This window comes from Crotalus tigris, unplaced genomic scaffold (assembly GCF_016545835.1).
Source record: "Crotalus tigris isolate CLP2741 ecotype Arizona unplaced genomic scaffold, ASM1654583v1 scf7180000023723.778456, whole genome shotgun sequence".
In the NCBI taxonomy this organism is placed as follows: domain Eukaryota; kingdom Metazoa; phylum Chordata; class Lepidosauria; order Squamata; family Viperidae; genus Crotalus; species Crotalus tigris.
This window is the reverse complement of record NW_024100141.1, coordinates 347,017-364,507: the sequence shown is the minus strand read 5'-3', so window position 1 is coordinate 364,507 and position 17,491 is coordinate 347,017. Positions and strand designations below refer to the sequence as shown.

The 17,491-nt window shown below is 49.9% G+C and overlaps 1 protein-coding gene across 1 annotated transcript in view; it reads left to right on the top strand.

Moving 5' to 3' along the window:
- LOC120297976 (double C2-like domain-containing protein beta) overlaps positions 1-17,491 on the top strand; it is a 202,759-nt gene that overhangs the window by 55,768 nt on the left and 129,500 nt on the right. The window contains exon 9 of the mRNA XM_039321257.1: positions 11,134-11,699. Coding sequence (XP_039177191.1) covers positions 11,134-11,699 — 566 coding nt within the window. The remainder of the gene's footprint in view (positions 1-11,133; positions 11,700-17,491) is intronic.

The following is a 17,491-nucleotide window of genomic DNA, read 5'->3' as shown; positions in this document are numbered from 1 at the left end:
ACTCCCTCTTCTTTGGGGCAGCCCCTTAGATACTGGAAGGCTGCTATCATGTCCCCCCTCGTCCTTCTCTTCATTAAACTAGACATACCCAATTCTAGCAACCGTTCCTTCTATGTTTTAGCTTCCAGTCCCCTAATCATCTTTGTTGCTCTTCTCTGTACTCTTTCTAGAGTCTCAACATCTTTTTTACATCGTGGTGACCAAAACTGGATGCAGGATTCCAAGTGTGGCCTTACCAAGGCCTTGTAAAGTGGCATTAATACTTCACGTGATCTTGATTCTCTCCCTCTGTTAATGCAGCCCAGCACTGTGTTGGCTTTTTTGGCAGCTGTAGCACACTGCTGGCTCATATTTAGGAGTATAAATCCTTCCATTTCCCGCCATCCAGTCAGAGCTGAAGAAGCTTCTGGGAGGAGAAGCGAAACGTCTTCAAAGGAAAAACAAGAAAGTTCAGCTGACTCTTGAAAAAGCATCTTTGGGAGGCTGGTTATAGGGCGAAAACTACCTGTAGCCCCTCTCTTTTTTCCCCGAAGGGTGTGTGCAGGCTTGTGTTTGTGTGAAGAGCAGGACCCTCCCAATAATCTCTCGAAGGGACAAGTTGCTGCTGAGCGATGCCTTACAATTAGATGGAATTGTGCTAATGAGGGCTGATGAAATACAGCACCCGGGTCTTCCTTACACAGTCCACTGCATAATCGAGTTTTGCATCTGAGCTGCAGAGATAAAGCTACAGACTTTGTCTAAAGCAGTGATGGTGAACCTTTGAGAGACCGAGTGCCCAAACTGCAACCCAAAACCCATTTATGCATCGTCGGGTGCCGGGTGGGCGTGGCCCATTGGGTGGGTGTGGCTGTGGTGGTAACGGCAGACTGGGTGGGACTAAAAAGTTCAATCAATTCCAACTTTGCATCTCTTCCCCCCCCCCCCCCGCGAGAAGTTGAAATTGACTGATTGATTGAACCGTTTTTTATTTTTTGCACAGGACGGAGGCCTAAAGCGAAAAGCTTTTATAAAACCCAGCTGAAGGCCTAGGACTGGGGCGACGGCGCGCGTGCCCACAGAGAGGGCTCTGAGTGCCGCCTCTGGCACCTGTGCCATAGGTTCGCCACCACTGGTCTAAAGCCTGGCTTCATTGTCTGTTGTTTTTTTCTAAAAATACCCTGCTTTACAAATTGTCCTTGACTTACAACCGTTTGTTTAGTGACCATTCGACGTTACAACGCCACTTCGGACACACAAATTCAATGGGGAAGGCAGGTTCCCTTCAAGTTGTGTTATTAACTGAGCAACTGCCAGGATTCCCTCAAGAACTGCGGTAAGGAAGGTCGTAAAATGAAGCAAAGCTCACTTCACAAATGTCTCGCTTAGCAACAGAAACGTTCAGCTCGGTTGTGGTCGTAAGTTGAGGACTACTCACTTAACGACTGTCTTGCTTAATGACTATCTTGCTTAACGCCTCACTTAACTACTGTCGCTTAACAATTGTCTTGCTTAAGAACTGTCTCACTTAACGACTGTCTCACTTAACTGTCCCACTTAACTGTCTCGCTTAACAACTGTCTCACTTAACTGTCTCGTTTAACTGGCTCACTTAATGACTCTCACTTTACTGTCTCACTTAATGACTGTCTCGTGTAACAACTGTCTCACTTAACTGTCCAACTGTCTCACTTAACTGTCTTGCTTAATGACTGTCTCACTTGACAACTCTCACTTAATTGTCTCACTTAACAACTGTCTCACTTAACGACTGTCTCACTTAACTGTCTCTCTTAAGAACTGTCTCAACGACCATCTCACTTAACTGTCTCACTTAACGACTGTCTCACTTAACTGTCTCACTTAACGATTGTCTCACTTAACTGTCTTGCTTAGCAACATAAATTTTGGACTCAATTGTGGTCGTAAGTCAAAGACTATTCACTTAACAACTGTCTCACTTAACAACTGCTTTCAGCAACAGAAATTTTGGACTCCATGGTAGTCGTAAGTCGAGGACTACCAATGCTGAAGGATCTTTTGTTTTTTTTTCAAAAAATTAACTAATAGGAGAGAATATTTGTAGGCCAGGGATGAAATGTGGGGCTCCATAGTGCTGTCTGAGCTGGGTTGTTTTTTTGCAGTTAATGATATAATTTTATTGAGTTTTTTTTTAATAGAGCACAACAAGAAAGACTTGCAAACATAGCTGGTCAGGAAGAGAAATAAGTAGGGAGAAAAATAAATAGAAAAATACACGAAGCGAAGGATTAATTTGAACCTCAAGCAACAAAGACAGGAATGCTTTACAAAACCAACGCAGAATAGCAATGGGACCAGTATATATATAAATATTACTTTGCATTTGAATGCAGCGTCAGCCCAAATTCCAGATTTTCAAACCAGCACATAAATAGAACCGAATTCTCATTCAACGTTCACAGTTCTCTTGCTTTTGCAATGTTGTCAATTAAAAAAAAATAATTGCATCTTGGTGAAAAGATGGTATACCGGAGACTCATGCATTCATGAAAAGAATGTGCAAATAATTAAAAGTATCCCAGGATTTTAAGCATTGTATATGCGTTGACAACAGAAATATGTATGTTGGAGAAATGAAGACGAAAAGACACCCAAATCTGAACTGCAAACTTTGCTTTAAATAAAATAAACCCTCAAGTTCAGCAAACAAAACCTGACAGATTTGTTGAACTGAGAAACTGAGAAGAGGAAAAACAAAAAAAGAATTGACACGTACAAAAAGACTAGACGCTGACAAGAACCAAAACTGACACCCTCTTCCCATCCTTAAAGCTGAATATTTTCTGAAACACAGCCTAGGAGCTGTACGACAGGGAGTCCTCGGACATACGACCATAACTGAGCATAAAATTTCCACTGCTAAGTGAGATGGCTAATAAGTGAGTTTTGCCCCATTAAATGACTTTTCTTGCCACAGCTGTTGAGCTGTTAAGCTAGCAACAAGATTGTTAAGTGAATCTAGCTTCCTCTATTGACTTTGCTTGTCAGACGGTCGCTAAAGGGGATTCACGTGACCCCGGGACACTGTGACCGTCATAAATATGAGTCAGTTGCCAAACGGCTAAATTTTGATCACGTGACCATGGGGAGGGGATGCTGCAAGGTTCATAAGTGTGACGAATAAGTGACTTTTTTCAGCGCTGTTTTAACTCCGAACAGTCGCTAAACGAACTGTTGAAAGTTGAGGACTTGCCCGTACAGCTTTGACATTTTTTGTGTCAAATTTTTGACAAGGATATGTGCAGGAATTTTTGACACGGATATCATCGCTACCATAAGCTCAGAAGCAAATCTGACTCCATTTTGGCCAGAGATAGTGGATCTGCTCCTTAAACCATCTCATGCTCTCCAAATGTATGAGCGTCTTTATTTCCCAGAATTCCCCAACAGTATAATAATAATAATAATAATAATAATAATAATAATAATAATAATAATAATAATAATAATAATAATATGAAGCTGTATGGAAAAACATCATCTGAAATAGAATCGCTGCTCAACACTGTCCATATGTATAGCCAAGATATTGTTATGGAGTTTGGCTTGGACAAATGTGCCACACTTACTATCAAACAAGGAAAAGTAGTGAAAACTGAAGGAATCAAGATGCCCCACGAAAATAACATTAAGAGTCTGGATGAGGAAGATTACTACAAATACTTGGGTATCCTTCAAGCTGACAACATCAAGCACACTGAAGTCAAGAAAAAGATTAGAGGTGAATACATCAAGAGAGTGAAGAAGATCTTAAAGTCCAAACTCAATGGAGGAAATACCATAAAGGCAATCAACACCTGGGCAATTCCAGTCATTAGGTACACAGCTGGAATAGTGGACTGGACTCAAGCAGAACTAAAAGCAATGGATAGGAAGACCAGAAAAATAATGACAATGAATCATGCCCTTCATCCACGCAGTGACATTGATAGACTTTATCTACCAAGGCAAATAGGTGGGCGTGGAATGCTACAAGTACATCAGATGGTTGAAGAAGAAAAAATGGCTTTGGAAGAATATCTGAAGAACAATGATGAAGATGCACTGAAATTAGTATATCAGGAAGGCTTACTAACTACTGGAGAGACCAAACTGGCCTACAAGAAAGACCAAATGAAGAACAGAATAGAGGCATGGGAAGACAAAGCACTACATGGCCAATACATGAAAAAAATAGCTGGGAAAGCAGATAATAATAAAACCTGGCAATGGCTAAGAGCAGGAAAATTGAAGAAAGAGACCGAGGGACTAATTCTGGCTGCACAAGACCAAGCCTTAAGGACAAATGCATACAAAGTCAAAATTGAGAAGACAGCAACAGACAGTAAGTGCCGCCTATGCAAAGAAGCTGAAGAAACAGTGGACCACTTGGTAAGCTGTTGCAAGAAGATTGCACAGACTGATTACAAGCAGCGGCATGACAAAGTAGCAACAATGGTGCATTGGAAGATCTGCAAAAAATATCATTTGCCTGTAAGCAAAAACTGGTGGGATCATAAAATAGAGAAAGTCATAGAAAATGATAAAATTAAACTGCTCTGGGACTTCAGAATTCAAACAGACAAGCACCTGCAACATAACACCCCAGACTTAACAATTGTCGATAAGAAAGACAAAAAAGTCTGGATAGTGGATGTGGCAGTGCCTGGAGATAGCAGAATAGAAGAGAAAGAACTGGAGAAGATAACAAAATACAAAGACCTACAAATAGAAATAGAAAGACTGTGGCAAAAGCAAGCAAGGGTAGTACCAATAGTCATAGGCTCCTTGGGTGCAATCCCAAAACAACTGGAGCACCACTTGAACACCATTGGCATTGACAAATTCGCTATTAGTCAATTGCAAAAGGCGGCCTTACTAGGAACTGCTTCCATCCTGCGACGATATCTGTAATACCATCAAACATCCACATCTGCCTATCCCAGGTCCTGGGTAAGGACTCGATAGGTAGACAAAATGCCAAATCCAGTCTGAACATCTGGCTGACTGTGCGATGATCCATAATAATAATAATAATAATGATAATAATAGAAAGACAAAAAAGTCTGGATAGTGGACGCGGTAGAGCCTGGAGACAGCAGAATAGAAGAGAAAGAGCTGGAGAAGATAACAAAATACAAAGACCTACAAATAGAAATAGAAAGACTGTGGCAAAAGCAAGCAAGGGTAGTACCAATAGTCATAGGCTCCTTGGGTGCAATCCCAAAACAACTGGAGCACCACTTGAACACCATCGGCATTGACAAATTTGCTATTAGTCAATTGCAAAAGGCGGCCTTACTAGGAACTGCTTCCATCCTGCGATGATATCTGTAATACCATCAAACATCCACATCTGCCTACCCCAGGTCTTGGGTAAGGACTTGATAGGTACTTGTTGTTAATTGCGAAGTCGTGTCCGACCCATCGCAACCCCATGGACAACATTCCTCCAGGTCTTCCTGTCCTCTACCATCTTCTGGAGTCCATTTAAATTCACACCTACTGCTTCAGTGACTCCATCCAGCCATCTCATTCTCTGTCGTCCCCTTCTTCTATTGCCCTCAATCTTTCCCAGCATTAGGCTCTTCTCCAGTGATAGGTAGACAAAATGCCAAATCCAGTCTGAACATCTGGCTGACTGTGCGATGATCAATAATAATAATAATAATAATAATAAAAAAGTTGGAAGGGACCTTGGAGGTCTTCTAGTCCAACCCCCTACTCAGGTAGGAATCCCTATAGTACCATTTCAGACAATTGGCTGTCCACTCTCTTCTTAAAAACTCCCAGTGTTGGAGCATTCACCACTTCTGGAGGCAGGTTGTTCCACCGGTTAATTGTTCTCACTGTCAGGAAGATTCTCCTTAGTTCCAGGTTGCTTCTCTCCTTGATGAGTTTCCACCCGTTGCTTCTTGTTCTGCCTTCGGGCACTTTGGAGAATAGCTTGACTCCCTCTTCTTTGGGGCAGCCCCTGAGATACTGGAACACTGCTATCATGTCCCCCCTCGTCCTTCTCTTCATTAAACTGGACATCCCCAATTCCAGCAACCGTTCCTTGTATGTTTTAGCCTCCAGTCCCCTAATCATCTTTGTTGCTCTTCTCTGCACTCTTTCTGGAGTCTCAACATCTATTTTACATCGTGGTGACCAAAACTGCATGCAGGATTCCAAGTGTGGCCTTACCAAGGCCTTGTAAAGTGGTATTACCCCTTCACGTGATCTTGATTCTATTCTATTAACACTTCACGTGATCCTGATTCTATTCTATTATTATTAATAATAAAGTTGGAAGGGACCTTGGAGGTCATTTAGTCCAATCCTCTGCTCAGGCAGGAAACCCTATACCATTATAGACAAATGGCTATCCAGTCTCTTCTTAAAAACCTCCAGTGATGGAGCACCCACAACTTCTAGAGGCAGGTTGTTCCACTGGTTAATAGTTCTCACTGTCAGGAAGTTTCTCCTTAGTTCCAGGTTGCTTCTCTCCTTGATTAGTTTCCATCCGTTGCTTTAAGAGGAGTGGACTTCAACTCCCAGAATGCTCCAGCCAGCCATGCTTTAAGATGGGTGGACCTCCACTCCCAGAATCCCCAGCTGCTTTAAGATGGGTGGACTTCCACTCCCAGAATCCCCAGCCAGCATGCTTTAAGAGGGGTTGACTGTTTGAAGTTACAACAGCACTGTCAAAAGTGACATTTTTCACAGTTAAATGACTTTTGCAGCCTCCCCGCAGTTACGTGGTCAAAATTCAGGCACTTGGCAACTGACTCATATTTATGACGGTCGCAGTGTCCTGGGGTCACGTGTTCCCCTTTGGTCACGTGTCAACGGGGGACCCAGATTTGCTTAATAACAGTGTTACTAGCTTAACTGTGGCAGGAAAGGTCCTAAAATGGGGAAAACTCACTTAACGACCGTCTCGCTTAACAACAGCAGCATTGGCTTCAATCGTGGCTGTACATCGAGGACTCTCTGCAAATAACTTTTTTTAAAAAAAGAAATAACAGAAAAGATGGCAAAGAAAGGGAAAGGAAAGAAAGACATAAAGAATCAGCTTCCGGTCTTTTTTGACCGCCGTTATAAGTGTATTTATATTTTATCCGTTCTCTAATGCCAGAAGGTTTTCCCCAACTTTCCATATCTGAGGCTTTCTAATCACCAACGCCATCAATCACATTGTTCATTTTTCCTAGTTTTCAGCAAAAAGTCTGTGACCATTTTTCTGTCAGGGGCCAGTTGTTTTTTTTCCCTCCCATCAAACAAGTTAATTTTGCCACTCTGCAAATCCTGTCATTCTTCACCCTCCACGCCTCCCTGGAGGGCATTTAAATTTTTCCACCTTTGCGCACGGAAACGGTTTTTCCATCAATCTACTCTTGGTGCCTGTCCATTACAGACAGTCCTCGACTTACAACGGTTCTCTTAGTGACCGTTCAAAGTTACCACGGTGCTGAAAATGGACTTATGTCTATTTGTCACATTTATGAGCCTGGGAATTGAAGTCCACCCCTCTTAAAGCAGGCTGGCTGGGGATTCTGGGAGTGGAAATCCACCCCTTTTAAAGCAGGCTGGCTGGGGGATTCTGGGAGTGGAAATCCACCCCTTTTAAAGCAGGCTGGCTGGGGGATTCTGGGAGTGGAAGTCCTCCCCTCTTAAAGCATGCTGGCTGGGGGATTTTGGGAGTTGAAGTCCACCCCTCTTAAAGCAGACTGCTGGGGGATTCTGGGAGTTGAAGTCCACCCTTCTTAAAGCAGGCTGGCTGGGGATTCTGGGAGTGGAAATCCACCCCTTTTAAAGCAGGCTGGCTGGGGGATTCTGGGAGTGGAAGTCCTCCCCTCTTAAAGCATGCTGGCTGGGGGATTCTGGGAGTTGAAGTCCACCCCTCTTAAAGCAGGCTGGCTGGGGATTCTGGGAGTGGAAATCCACCCCTCTTAAAGCAGTTGGCTGGGGGATTCTGGGAGTTGAAGTCCACCTCTTTTAAAGCATGCTGGCTGGGGGATTTTGGGAGTTGAAGTCAACCCCTTTTAAAGCAGGCTGGCTGGGGGATTCTGGGAGTTGAAGTTCACCTCTTTTAAAGCAATTGGCTGGGGGATTCTGGGAGTTGAAGTCCACCTCTTTTAAAGCATGCTGGCTAGGGGATTCTGGGAGTTGAAGTCAACCCCTTTTAAAGCAGGCTGGCTGGGGGATTCTGGGAGTTATAAGTCCACCTCTCTTAAAGCATGCTGGTTCGGGAATTCTGGGAGTTGAAGTCCACCTCTCTTAAAACAGGCTGGCTGGGGAATTATGGGAGTGGAAGTCCCTAAGTCTTAAAGTTGCCAAGCTGGGAGACCCCTGATTTATATGAAGAATTAAACAATGTGTGTGTGGTTGTGTAGGTGTGCATCTCTGTGTGGTATGTGGCCTCAGGTGTGGCTTTTATAGATGCCCAGAAGTGGGGGGGAAGGAGGAAGGGAATCTTGTTCTGCCTCCCCCCCATCCAGGCTGCCTTCAATTTAGATTCCTCTCTCTCTCTCTCTCTCTCACACACACACACACACAAATACACAAGAGAGCAAACGACCCACAGAAACTTCCGCTCTCGCTTTACACTACACTCCGAGAAAGGACTCCGCGTCTCCCCCCAACACTCTTGCTTCCCGCCGTTCTGCCGCCTCAAGCCTCCAGCTCCAGCAGCAGTCTATCTCCGAAGCTTGCAAGACGGAGGATGGAGGACGCCGGCTTCCCGCGGGGCTTGCCCGAGGCTGGGCTGGCCGAGGACGATCTCCCGTCCTTGCCGACGGCCGAAGGGGCAGGCAGAACACGGAAAAGCAGAATCGGAAGGGATCTTAAGAGGTCACCCAGTCCAACCTCCTGCTCAAACAGGAAGGCCCATGTCCTATTCCAGCAAAATGGCTGTCCACTCGGCTCTCCAGGAGGGGCTGGAGGGGTGAGGAGGAGCTTCGCGCCCTCCTCCCTGCCCCACGGCGACCTCGAGCCTCCACCTCCAGCAGCAGTCTACCCCGGAAGCACCAGATGAAAGGATGCTCGCTTGCGAGGTTGGGCTTGGCCAGGCCGATCTCCCTCTCTAGCAGGCCCTCCCTTCGGAGCCTCCAGCTCCAGCCCCAGTCTACCCCAGAAGCTGCATACAGAGAATGATGATCGCCCGCTTGCCTTCCCCGAGGCTGGGCAGGCCGGTCCGATCTCCCCCGCCCTCTCTAGCGGGGCAGGGCTGGGGAGGGCTAGAGAAGCTTGGCCGAGCCTCCATCTCCAGTAGCAGTCTATCCGGGAAGCTCCAGACGGAGGACCCCACCCCTTTGCCTTTCCGCGGGGCTTCTCCGAAGCTGGCCTGGCTGGGCCCTCGGCCGCCCCCTGCCCAGCCCTTCTTTCCAGCCTCCAGCTCCAGCAGCAGTCTATCAGGGAAGCTCCAGACGATAGAAGACCCCCCCACACACTTTTCGCCTTCCCTCTAGCGGGGCTGGGCTGGCCGGGCCGATCTTCCCCCCCTCCCCTCTCTAGCGGGGCTGGACTGGTGCGGGGGGGGGAGCTAGGGAGGCTCGGGCGCCCCCTGCCCTTCCCTTCCTACGAGACTCCAGCTCCAGCAGCAGTCTATCCGGGAAGCTCCAGACGGAGGATGGAGGAAACCCCCCTCCGCGCGCTTTGGCTTCCCAGGGGCTGGCCTGGCCGGACCGATCCCCCTCCCCTCTCTAGCGGGGCAGGGAGGGGATTAGAGAGGTTTGGCCGAGTCGCTTTCCCCCTTCCCCTGCCCTTCCTTCGAGCCTCCAGCTCCAGCAGCAGTCTACCCCATACAGAATATGTTGATCGCTCGCTTGCCTTCCGCGGGGCTGGCCTGGCCGGGCCGATCCCCCTCCCCTCTTTAGCGGGGCAAGGCTGGGGGGCGGGGGAGTGAGAGGTCTAGACAGGCTCGGGCGCCCCCTGCCCGGCCTTTCCTTCCCACGAGCATGCAGCTCCACCTGCAGTCTATCCGGGGCGCTCTAGAGTCTAGACGGAGGAAACCTCCCCCTCCCCCAGGCGCGCGCTTTGGCTTCCCGGGGGCTGGGCTGGCCAGGCGCAGTAGGGCTGAGAGTGGGTGTGGGGGGGGCTAGAGAGGCTTGGCCGAGCCCCTCTGCGCCTTCCCCTGCCCTCCCTCCGAGCCTCCACCTCCAGCAGCAGTCTACCCCAGAAGCTGCATACAGAGTACTCGCCCGCTTGCCTTCCGCGGGGCTGATCCCCCTCCCCTCTCTAGCAGGGCACGGGTGAGGGGGGGGGGCTAGAGAGGTATGGCCGGGCCGCTCTCCGCCTTCCCCTGCCCTTCCCTAGAGCCTCCAGCTCCAGCAGCAGTCTACCCTATACAGAGTACGATGCCCGCCCGCTTTCCTTCCGCAGGGCCGACCCCCCCTCCCCTCTCTAGCGGGGCAGGGGTGGGGTTGGGGGCTAGCGAGGCTTGGCCGAGCCCCTCTCCGCCTTCCCCTGCCCTTCCTTAGAGCCTCCAGCTCCAGCAGCAGTCTACCCTATACAGAATCCGATGCCCGCCCGCTTGCCTTCCGCGGGGCTGGCCTGGCTGGGCCGACCCCCTCCCCTCTTTAGAGGGGCAGGGTTGGGGTTGGGGGCTGGAGAGGCTTGGCCGAGCCGTTCTCCGCCTTCCCGTGCCCTTCCTTAGACCCTCCAGCTCCAGCAGCAGTCTACCCTATACAGAGTCCGATGCTCGCCCGCTTGCCTTTCGCGAGGCTGGCCTGGCCGGGCCGACCCCCCCTCCCCTCTTTAGCGGGGCAGGGTTGGGGTTGGGGGCTGGAGAGGCTTGGCCGAGCCCCTCTCCGCCTTCCCCTGCCCTCCCTGAGAGCCTCCAGCTCCAGCAGCAATCTACCCCACAGAGAGTACGATGCCCGCCCGCTTGCCTTCCGCAGGGCCGACCCCCCCTCCCCTCCCCTCCCCAGCGGGGCAGGGCTGTTGGGAGGGGGAGGGAGGCTCGGGCGCCTCCTGCCCGGCCCTTCGCTCCGCTCATGCTGGGCAGAGCCGGGCAGGGCTGGGCGGCGAGAGGCGGTGACATCACCCTCAACGCCCACCCCCTGCCTGTGCCCAGCCTGGCTGCCCGCCGCCGCCGTTGCCAGCCTCCCTCCGTCCCTCCCAGCCTGCTTCCCGCCCGCCCTCCAGCAGACAGCGGCGTGCCGGGGCGCTCGGCTTAGCAGGGCCGGGCTGGCGACGGCCTCTCCGGGCTCTTCGCAGCGGCGGCGGCGCCGACACCCGCAACCACCTCCTCCTCCTGCCTGCTCCTCCTCCTTCTCCTCCGCCGGCGGGCGCCCCTGCGGGAGCCGCCCGCATGAGCCTCCGCAAAGGCGACAAGCCGCCCATCAGCATCCAGGAGCACATGGCCATCGACGTCTGCCCGGGTCCCATCCGCCCCATCAAGCAGATCTCCGACTACTTCCCGCGCTTCCCCCGCGGCCTCCCCGCCGCCGCCGCGCCGCTCAGCCGGAGCCAAAGCCAGCGCCGCGCCTCGGCCGGCCCGGCCAGCCCCAGCCCGTCCGGGACGCCCCCGCCGCGGGACGACGATGAGGACCTGGACCAGCTCTTCGGCGCCTACGGCAGCGGGGACGCCCCCCCGACGGCGCGAGCCCCCGAGCCCCCGCAGCAGGACGACCCCCTTACCCATCCGCCACCCCCGCCGGCCCGCGCGGAGGAGGAAGAGGAGGCGGCCGACGGCTACGAGTCCGACGACTGCAGTAAGTGGGGCGGGTTGGGGCCGCTTGGGGAAGCGGAGGGGCGCGCCTGGGAAAGGCTCCGGCGGCGTCGAAGGAGGGCGAGGGCGCCCGCGGGCGCCAGCGCCCGGGAAGGAACGCCGTCGGGGGATGCCGGAGGAATTCCGAGGGGTTGCGCTCGGGACAGACCTGGATGGAAGTTCGGGGGAGTTGTGTGTGTGTATGGTGAGGGGGGGAGGCGTGAGCTGACCGGCGTGCTCGCGAGGAGAGTGTGAGAGAACACGTGTGAATCTGGGCAAGAGCCAGGGGTGGCCCCGTCGTGGGTGGAGGTTTTCCAGAAGAGACTGGACAGCCGTTTGCCTGGAATGGTATCATCAAGTCTGCTTGAGTGGGAGGCTGGACTAGAGGACCTCCAAAGTCCCTTCCAACTGTTGTTATTCTGAGATCCAGATTCGAAATAAGGAGTGAGAATAATCAGGCTTACGGCCAGAAATTATGGAGGTTTCGAAGAAGACAGCTTTTTTTGTCCAGAATGGCAGGTCTCTTGCTTGAGCAGGCGGAGTGGTCTAGAGGACCTCCAGGGTCCCTTCCAACACTGTTATCCTGCTTTCCATTAAAACCTTTCTGCCTCGTGGCTGGGTTGGCTTCCTGGAGGCCAGGACAGACTCCCCCCTTGTCAAACTCAACAAGGTAGAAAACTTAAAAAAAAAAAAAAAGCCCCACCATCCTCTTCAAAACTGCTATTAGGAGGGTGTGGGGGCACCAGAATCAGCCAGATGTTAGCCTGGGTTTGGCATCTGTGCTCCCCCCCTCCGATCAAGTCCTTCCTAAGGACCTGAGAGAGCCAGATGTGGTTTGCTATTATTTATAGGGTGGGGTGGCTGGATGTCAACTGCTCCTAATCAAGCTGCCTTCTGCAATTGACTGATGGGGAGGTGGTCAACGCCCAATAGTGTTCAAGGGATGCTCCAGATCAGATACTCCAGATCAGAGATCCCCAACCTTTTGGGCACCACCAGGGACCATATCCGTGGAGAGAGGGTTTTCCACGGACCGGACAGTGCGTGATTGTGTGTGCTGCCTGCATCCCACGGATGGGGCTTTGCTTGTTTGTGGGGACCGGTTGCTGGCATGCCGTGGCCCAGTACTGCTCCACGGACCGGGGGTTGAGAACCCCTGATCCAGATGTTTAGGGATTGTTATCGTCGTTCTCTTCCTTCAAATCTCTGGATGTTTGCCGAAGGACCATCCCCCATAAATGTTCCTGTGGTCTCATGCACACCCGAAGGTGCTTTACCTCTTAGCAAATGTTATTACTCGTCTTATTACCTTCTATTATTAATAACGGTATTAATCGTACCATTATTGCAATTAATGCCATTAGTACGAATGGTACCATTATTAATAATAAGTGTATTATTATTAATAGTACATTCATAATATTATTTTCCTTCTTATTATCGTCTTTATTATCCTCTCTGCTTGATATTATTCTTATGGTTATTATTATTATTAATTTGGTGCTTTGCTTGGATACGGAGAGCGTCTGCACCAGAGACAAATTCCTTGTGTGTCTAATCACACTTGGCCAAATAAAACTATTTGGATGCTTTTCTATTCTGCAAATGCAAAGAGTTTGCTCTTGGAGTTTGCTACCCTCCCCAGCTGTTTCTCCCCCACCCTTCCTCAATTCTCCGATGTCTCCGCCCTTTGCCCCCCTGCCCCCGCTTGCTCTCCCCTTGGTGTCCTTGCAACATTGAAGACCACCTTGGGCGGGACAGGCTGGCAAAACACTGCGGCACTCGCCAGCCCACTGCCCTGTGGCCACTGCCGCAGAAAAAAAAATAGCTTCCCGGCTTTTTCCCTTTCGGACCAGGAAGGGATCTCCCACCCACCCCCCTCCTCAAATCCGCCTTTCCTAGGGCCAGGGTTTTGTTGGAAACACACCGGTTGCTCCTGTTTGCAAAATCAACAGTGCGTAGTGCAAGACAGTTGGGGTGCAGCCGGAGCTGGGAGCAGGAGGGAGAGAGAGAGAGAAAGGGATGAGGGTGCGAACCTGCATCTTGCTGGCAAGGATAATGGGATGGGCGGTCCTCTGAACCGGTGGGGAATCTGGAAGCCGAGCCTCGTTCTGGTATGCTGACCAGGTTTTTGGGAGCTGCATTCCTGGTGATGGTGAACAGGTGTACAGGCTGTTTGTGTCGAGTGTTGGGCTTTCTTAACGCAAGGTGTCAACACCCAGGATGCTGGGGGAGGGGGAAAGGTCTGTAGACCCTGATAATCCTGTGTGTAGAGATCCAGGGAAAGCAGAACAATCGGGCTGAAATTTTGTTGGGCGCACAGAGATGCTAAGTGTCGAGGGAAAAACAAAAAAAACCAATTTTAAGATTTAAATTTCTTTCTGTTTTAGCTCTGTTCACTAAGAACATTGGCAACCCCAGATATGAAGGGAGTCAGGCCTGGATTGGGAAGGGGAGAGAAGAAGAGGAAGGCGTTTTTTGAGAAAAGGGCTGTTTGGGATTGGAGAGAAAGGGATCCGGACTTTTTAAGAGAGGCATTATGATACAAGATTTGGATAGACCCCGGAAGAGCCAGGTTTTATTTATTTGATTTATTTATATCTCGCCTTTATCATTTTTATCAATAACTCAAGGCAGTGAACACACACACACACACACACACACACACACAATATTCTTTCCTTCTGTTTTCCCCAGAACAAATCCCTGCGGGGTGGGGTGGGTTGAGAGCGAGAGGGACCAGCCCAGTTTAAGTTCACTTTCTCTCTGGAAGCTCATTGGGTGTGACTGGGGCTTGTCGTCCTCTCTCAGTTCATCCTACCTCACAGGGCTGTTGTGGGGGTAAAATTCAGAAGGGATCACCCAAATGAGTAGAAGTGAATTCTGGGGGGGGGGAATATAAAAACAGAACAATCCTAAATAAAAGGTATTTATTTCCCTCTCTCGGATTTCTGTCTCGCCTTTTCCCTTGAAAAGCACTCTAGATTTCCCCCCTCCCCAACAACAGCCTTGTAGGGTAGGATGGTTGAAGTTGCTGATTTTAATGATTTTAAGTGCTGCGTTGTATATTAAATTGGACCGTTGATGTTTTCTGCCAGCTGAATCGTGAATAGTGTAGACCTGTCTTCTTTCCCTGCCGTGATTAATAATTTTAATTGTTTCCCCAATTAAAAACACTTTCAGTCTCTTGTTTGGAAGGCAGAAATTCAACTGGCAGTGTTGTAGCATTACAGCAGGGGTCTTCAAACTCTTACTTTTCTTTTTTTTTCAGGCCAGGAAACTGGAAAATTGGAACTTTAAAATGCGTTGTGGGCTAAATTTGATCCAGCTTTTTTTAGCGTTTTTTAACCATTTTAAAACTTTTTTTTAATACTTTAGTATTTTTAATGGCAACGTATGTCTTGAATGGCAAGCCGTGCAGAGTCATTGACTGAGACGGGGAGGTGGGGGGGGGTATAGAAATTGAGCAAATTCACACATAATACATAAATAAACCCTTCCAAACTTAATTTTACCTCTGGGGAGTCTTCCTCTTACCATCACAACCCAAAACTTCTGTCGCCTGGGGAGATGGTGGTTAAGTGGATTTTGCCCCATTTTACGACCTTTCTCAACACCGTTGTTAAGTGAATCGCTGCACTTTGTTACGTTAGTCACACAAATCGTTAAGCAAATCTGGCCTTCCCTGGGATTCTGCAAACCGTCTATAAATATGAATCCGTTGTCCCGCATTCAAATGTAAATCAGACGAACGTGGTGGGGATGCCGCCACAGTCACAGGCGTGAACAAACGGTCTTTTTTCCCAGCGTCGTCGTAACTTTGAACCGTCACTAAATGAAGCGCCGTAAGTCGAGGACGGCCTGTATTTGCAAAACCTCCTCGCCTGCACGTCCAGCCAGCCTGAAGAGCAGAGCAGCGAGTAAACCTTCAGTGAACAGGTAGCAAAGAGAAAACTCTGCTTTAGAGCCTGGAGAAGATTCTTAGGGCTTCAAAAGGTAGATTTATTCAAGGCGGTAGTTCTCAGTAAGGCTTTTAAACGCCGGCTCTCTAATTACTGGGGTATAAAGCAGGACTCGCTGCAGAGATGCGAGATAGCAATCCCTTTTCTCCCCTCAAAGAGGATTAGCAGCTTAAGTTTCTTTTTTAGAAAGGAAGAGACCGTGCAGGGCTCCTGGGATTGCGAGCTCGCTGCCTCCTTGCGATCAGCGGTGTGCGGCTTCCGAGGAGTTGTCGCTTTTCATTCCCAAACCCAGGCAGTCCTTGACTTACAGCTGTTCGTTTAGTGACCTGTTCGAAGTCACAACGGACCCTGGTTCCCACTTTACCACCTTTGCAGCATCCCCCGTGGTCCCGGGACCGAAATTCGTTCGCTTGGCAACTGGCTCACATTTTACAACGGTCGCAGCGTCCCGGGGGTTCGTGGGATCCCCTTTTGTGACCGTCTGAGAAGCAAAGTGTGTGGGGGAAGCGAGATTCATTGAACAACCGCGTGACTAACTTAACAACGAGGGGGTCCTGGGTGCTCTCTGAGCTGGGTGGTTTTCTTGCAGACGTTTCATGACCCAACTACCTAACATCATGAGTGCTAGAAGAGACAGGGGTTTGTTGGGGGGGAGGAGGAGGAGGAGGAGGAGACTGTGCGGTCCTTCATGTTCTCTGAGCTGGGTAGTTTTTCTTGCAGACGTTTCATGACCCAACTAGGTAACATCATCAGTGCTAGAAGGAAGAGGAGTTTGTGGGGTGGAAGAGAAGGGGGGGGAGGACTGTGGGGTTCTTGTTGGTCTCTGAGCTTGGTGGTTTTCTTGCAGACATTTCATGACCCAAGCAGGTAATGTCATCAGGGCTAGGAGGAGGAGGAGGACTGTGGGGTCCTTGGTGTTCTCTGAGCTTGGTGATTTTCTTGCAGACGTTTCATGACCCAGCTAGGGAACATCATCAGAGTTAGAAGAGAAAGGGGTATGTGGAATGGAGGAGAAGAAAAAGGGGAAGAGGAGAAGAAGAGCAGGAGGAGGAGGAGGAGGAGGAGGAGGAAGGAAGAGGAGGACTGTGGGATCCTTGGTGCTCTCTGAGCTTGGTTGTTTTCTTGCAGACGTTTCATGACCCAAATAGGTAACATCATCAGGGCTACATCATTGTCTTCCCCTCTCCTTTCTGCAAACCCCACTCCCCTCTAACACTGATGATGCTACCTAGTTGGATAATGAAATGTCTGCAAGTAAACAACCAAGGTCAGAGACCACCAAAGATCCTACACTCCTCCTGCTCCTCCTCCTCCTCCTCCTCCCTGGAAATCTCTCTCTCTTCTGTCCCTGATGATGTTACCTAGTTGGGTCATGAAACGTCTGCAAGAAAACAGTCAAGCTCAGAGAGCACCAAGGAACCCACAGTCCTCCTCCTCCTCCTCTTCCTCCTCCTCCTCCTCCTCTTCCTCTTCCTCTTCCTCCACTCCACAAACCCCAGTCCTTTTCAGCACTGTGGTGACGTTACCTAGTTGGGTCATGAAATGTCTGCAGGAAAACCACCAAGGTCAGAGAGCACCAAGGACCCCACAGTCATCGTCGTCGTCATCATCGTCGTCGTCCTCCTCCTCCTCCTCCTCCCCCCCCCCCCAAACCTGTATCGATGATATTCCCTACTTGGGCCATGAAACATCTGCAAGAAAAAAAATCAGGCTCAGAGAGCATCAAAGACCTCTCATTCCCCCCCCCCCGCACACACTAACAATATTCTCTTTTATTGGTGATCGAACAACTGCAGTGATTCGTTTAACAACCGCAGCAAGAAAAGTCGTAAAA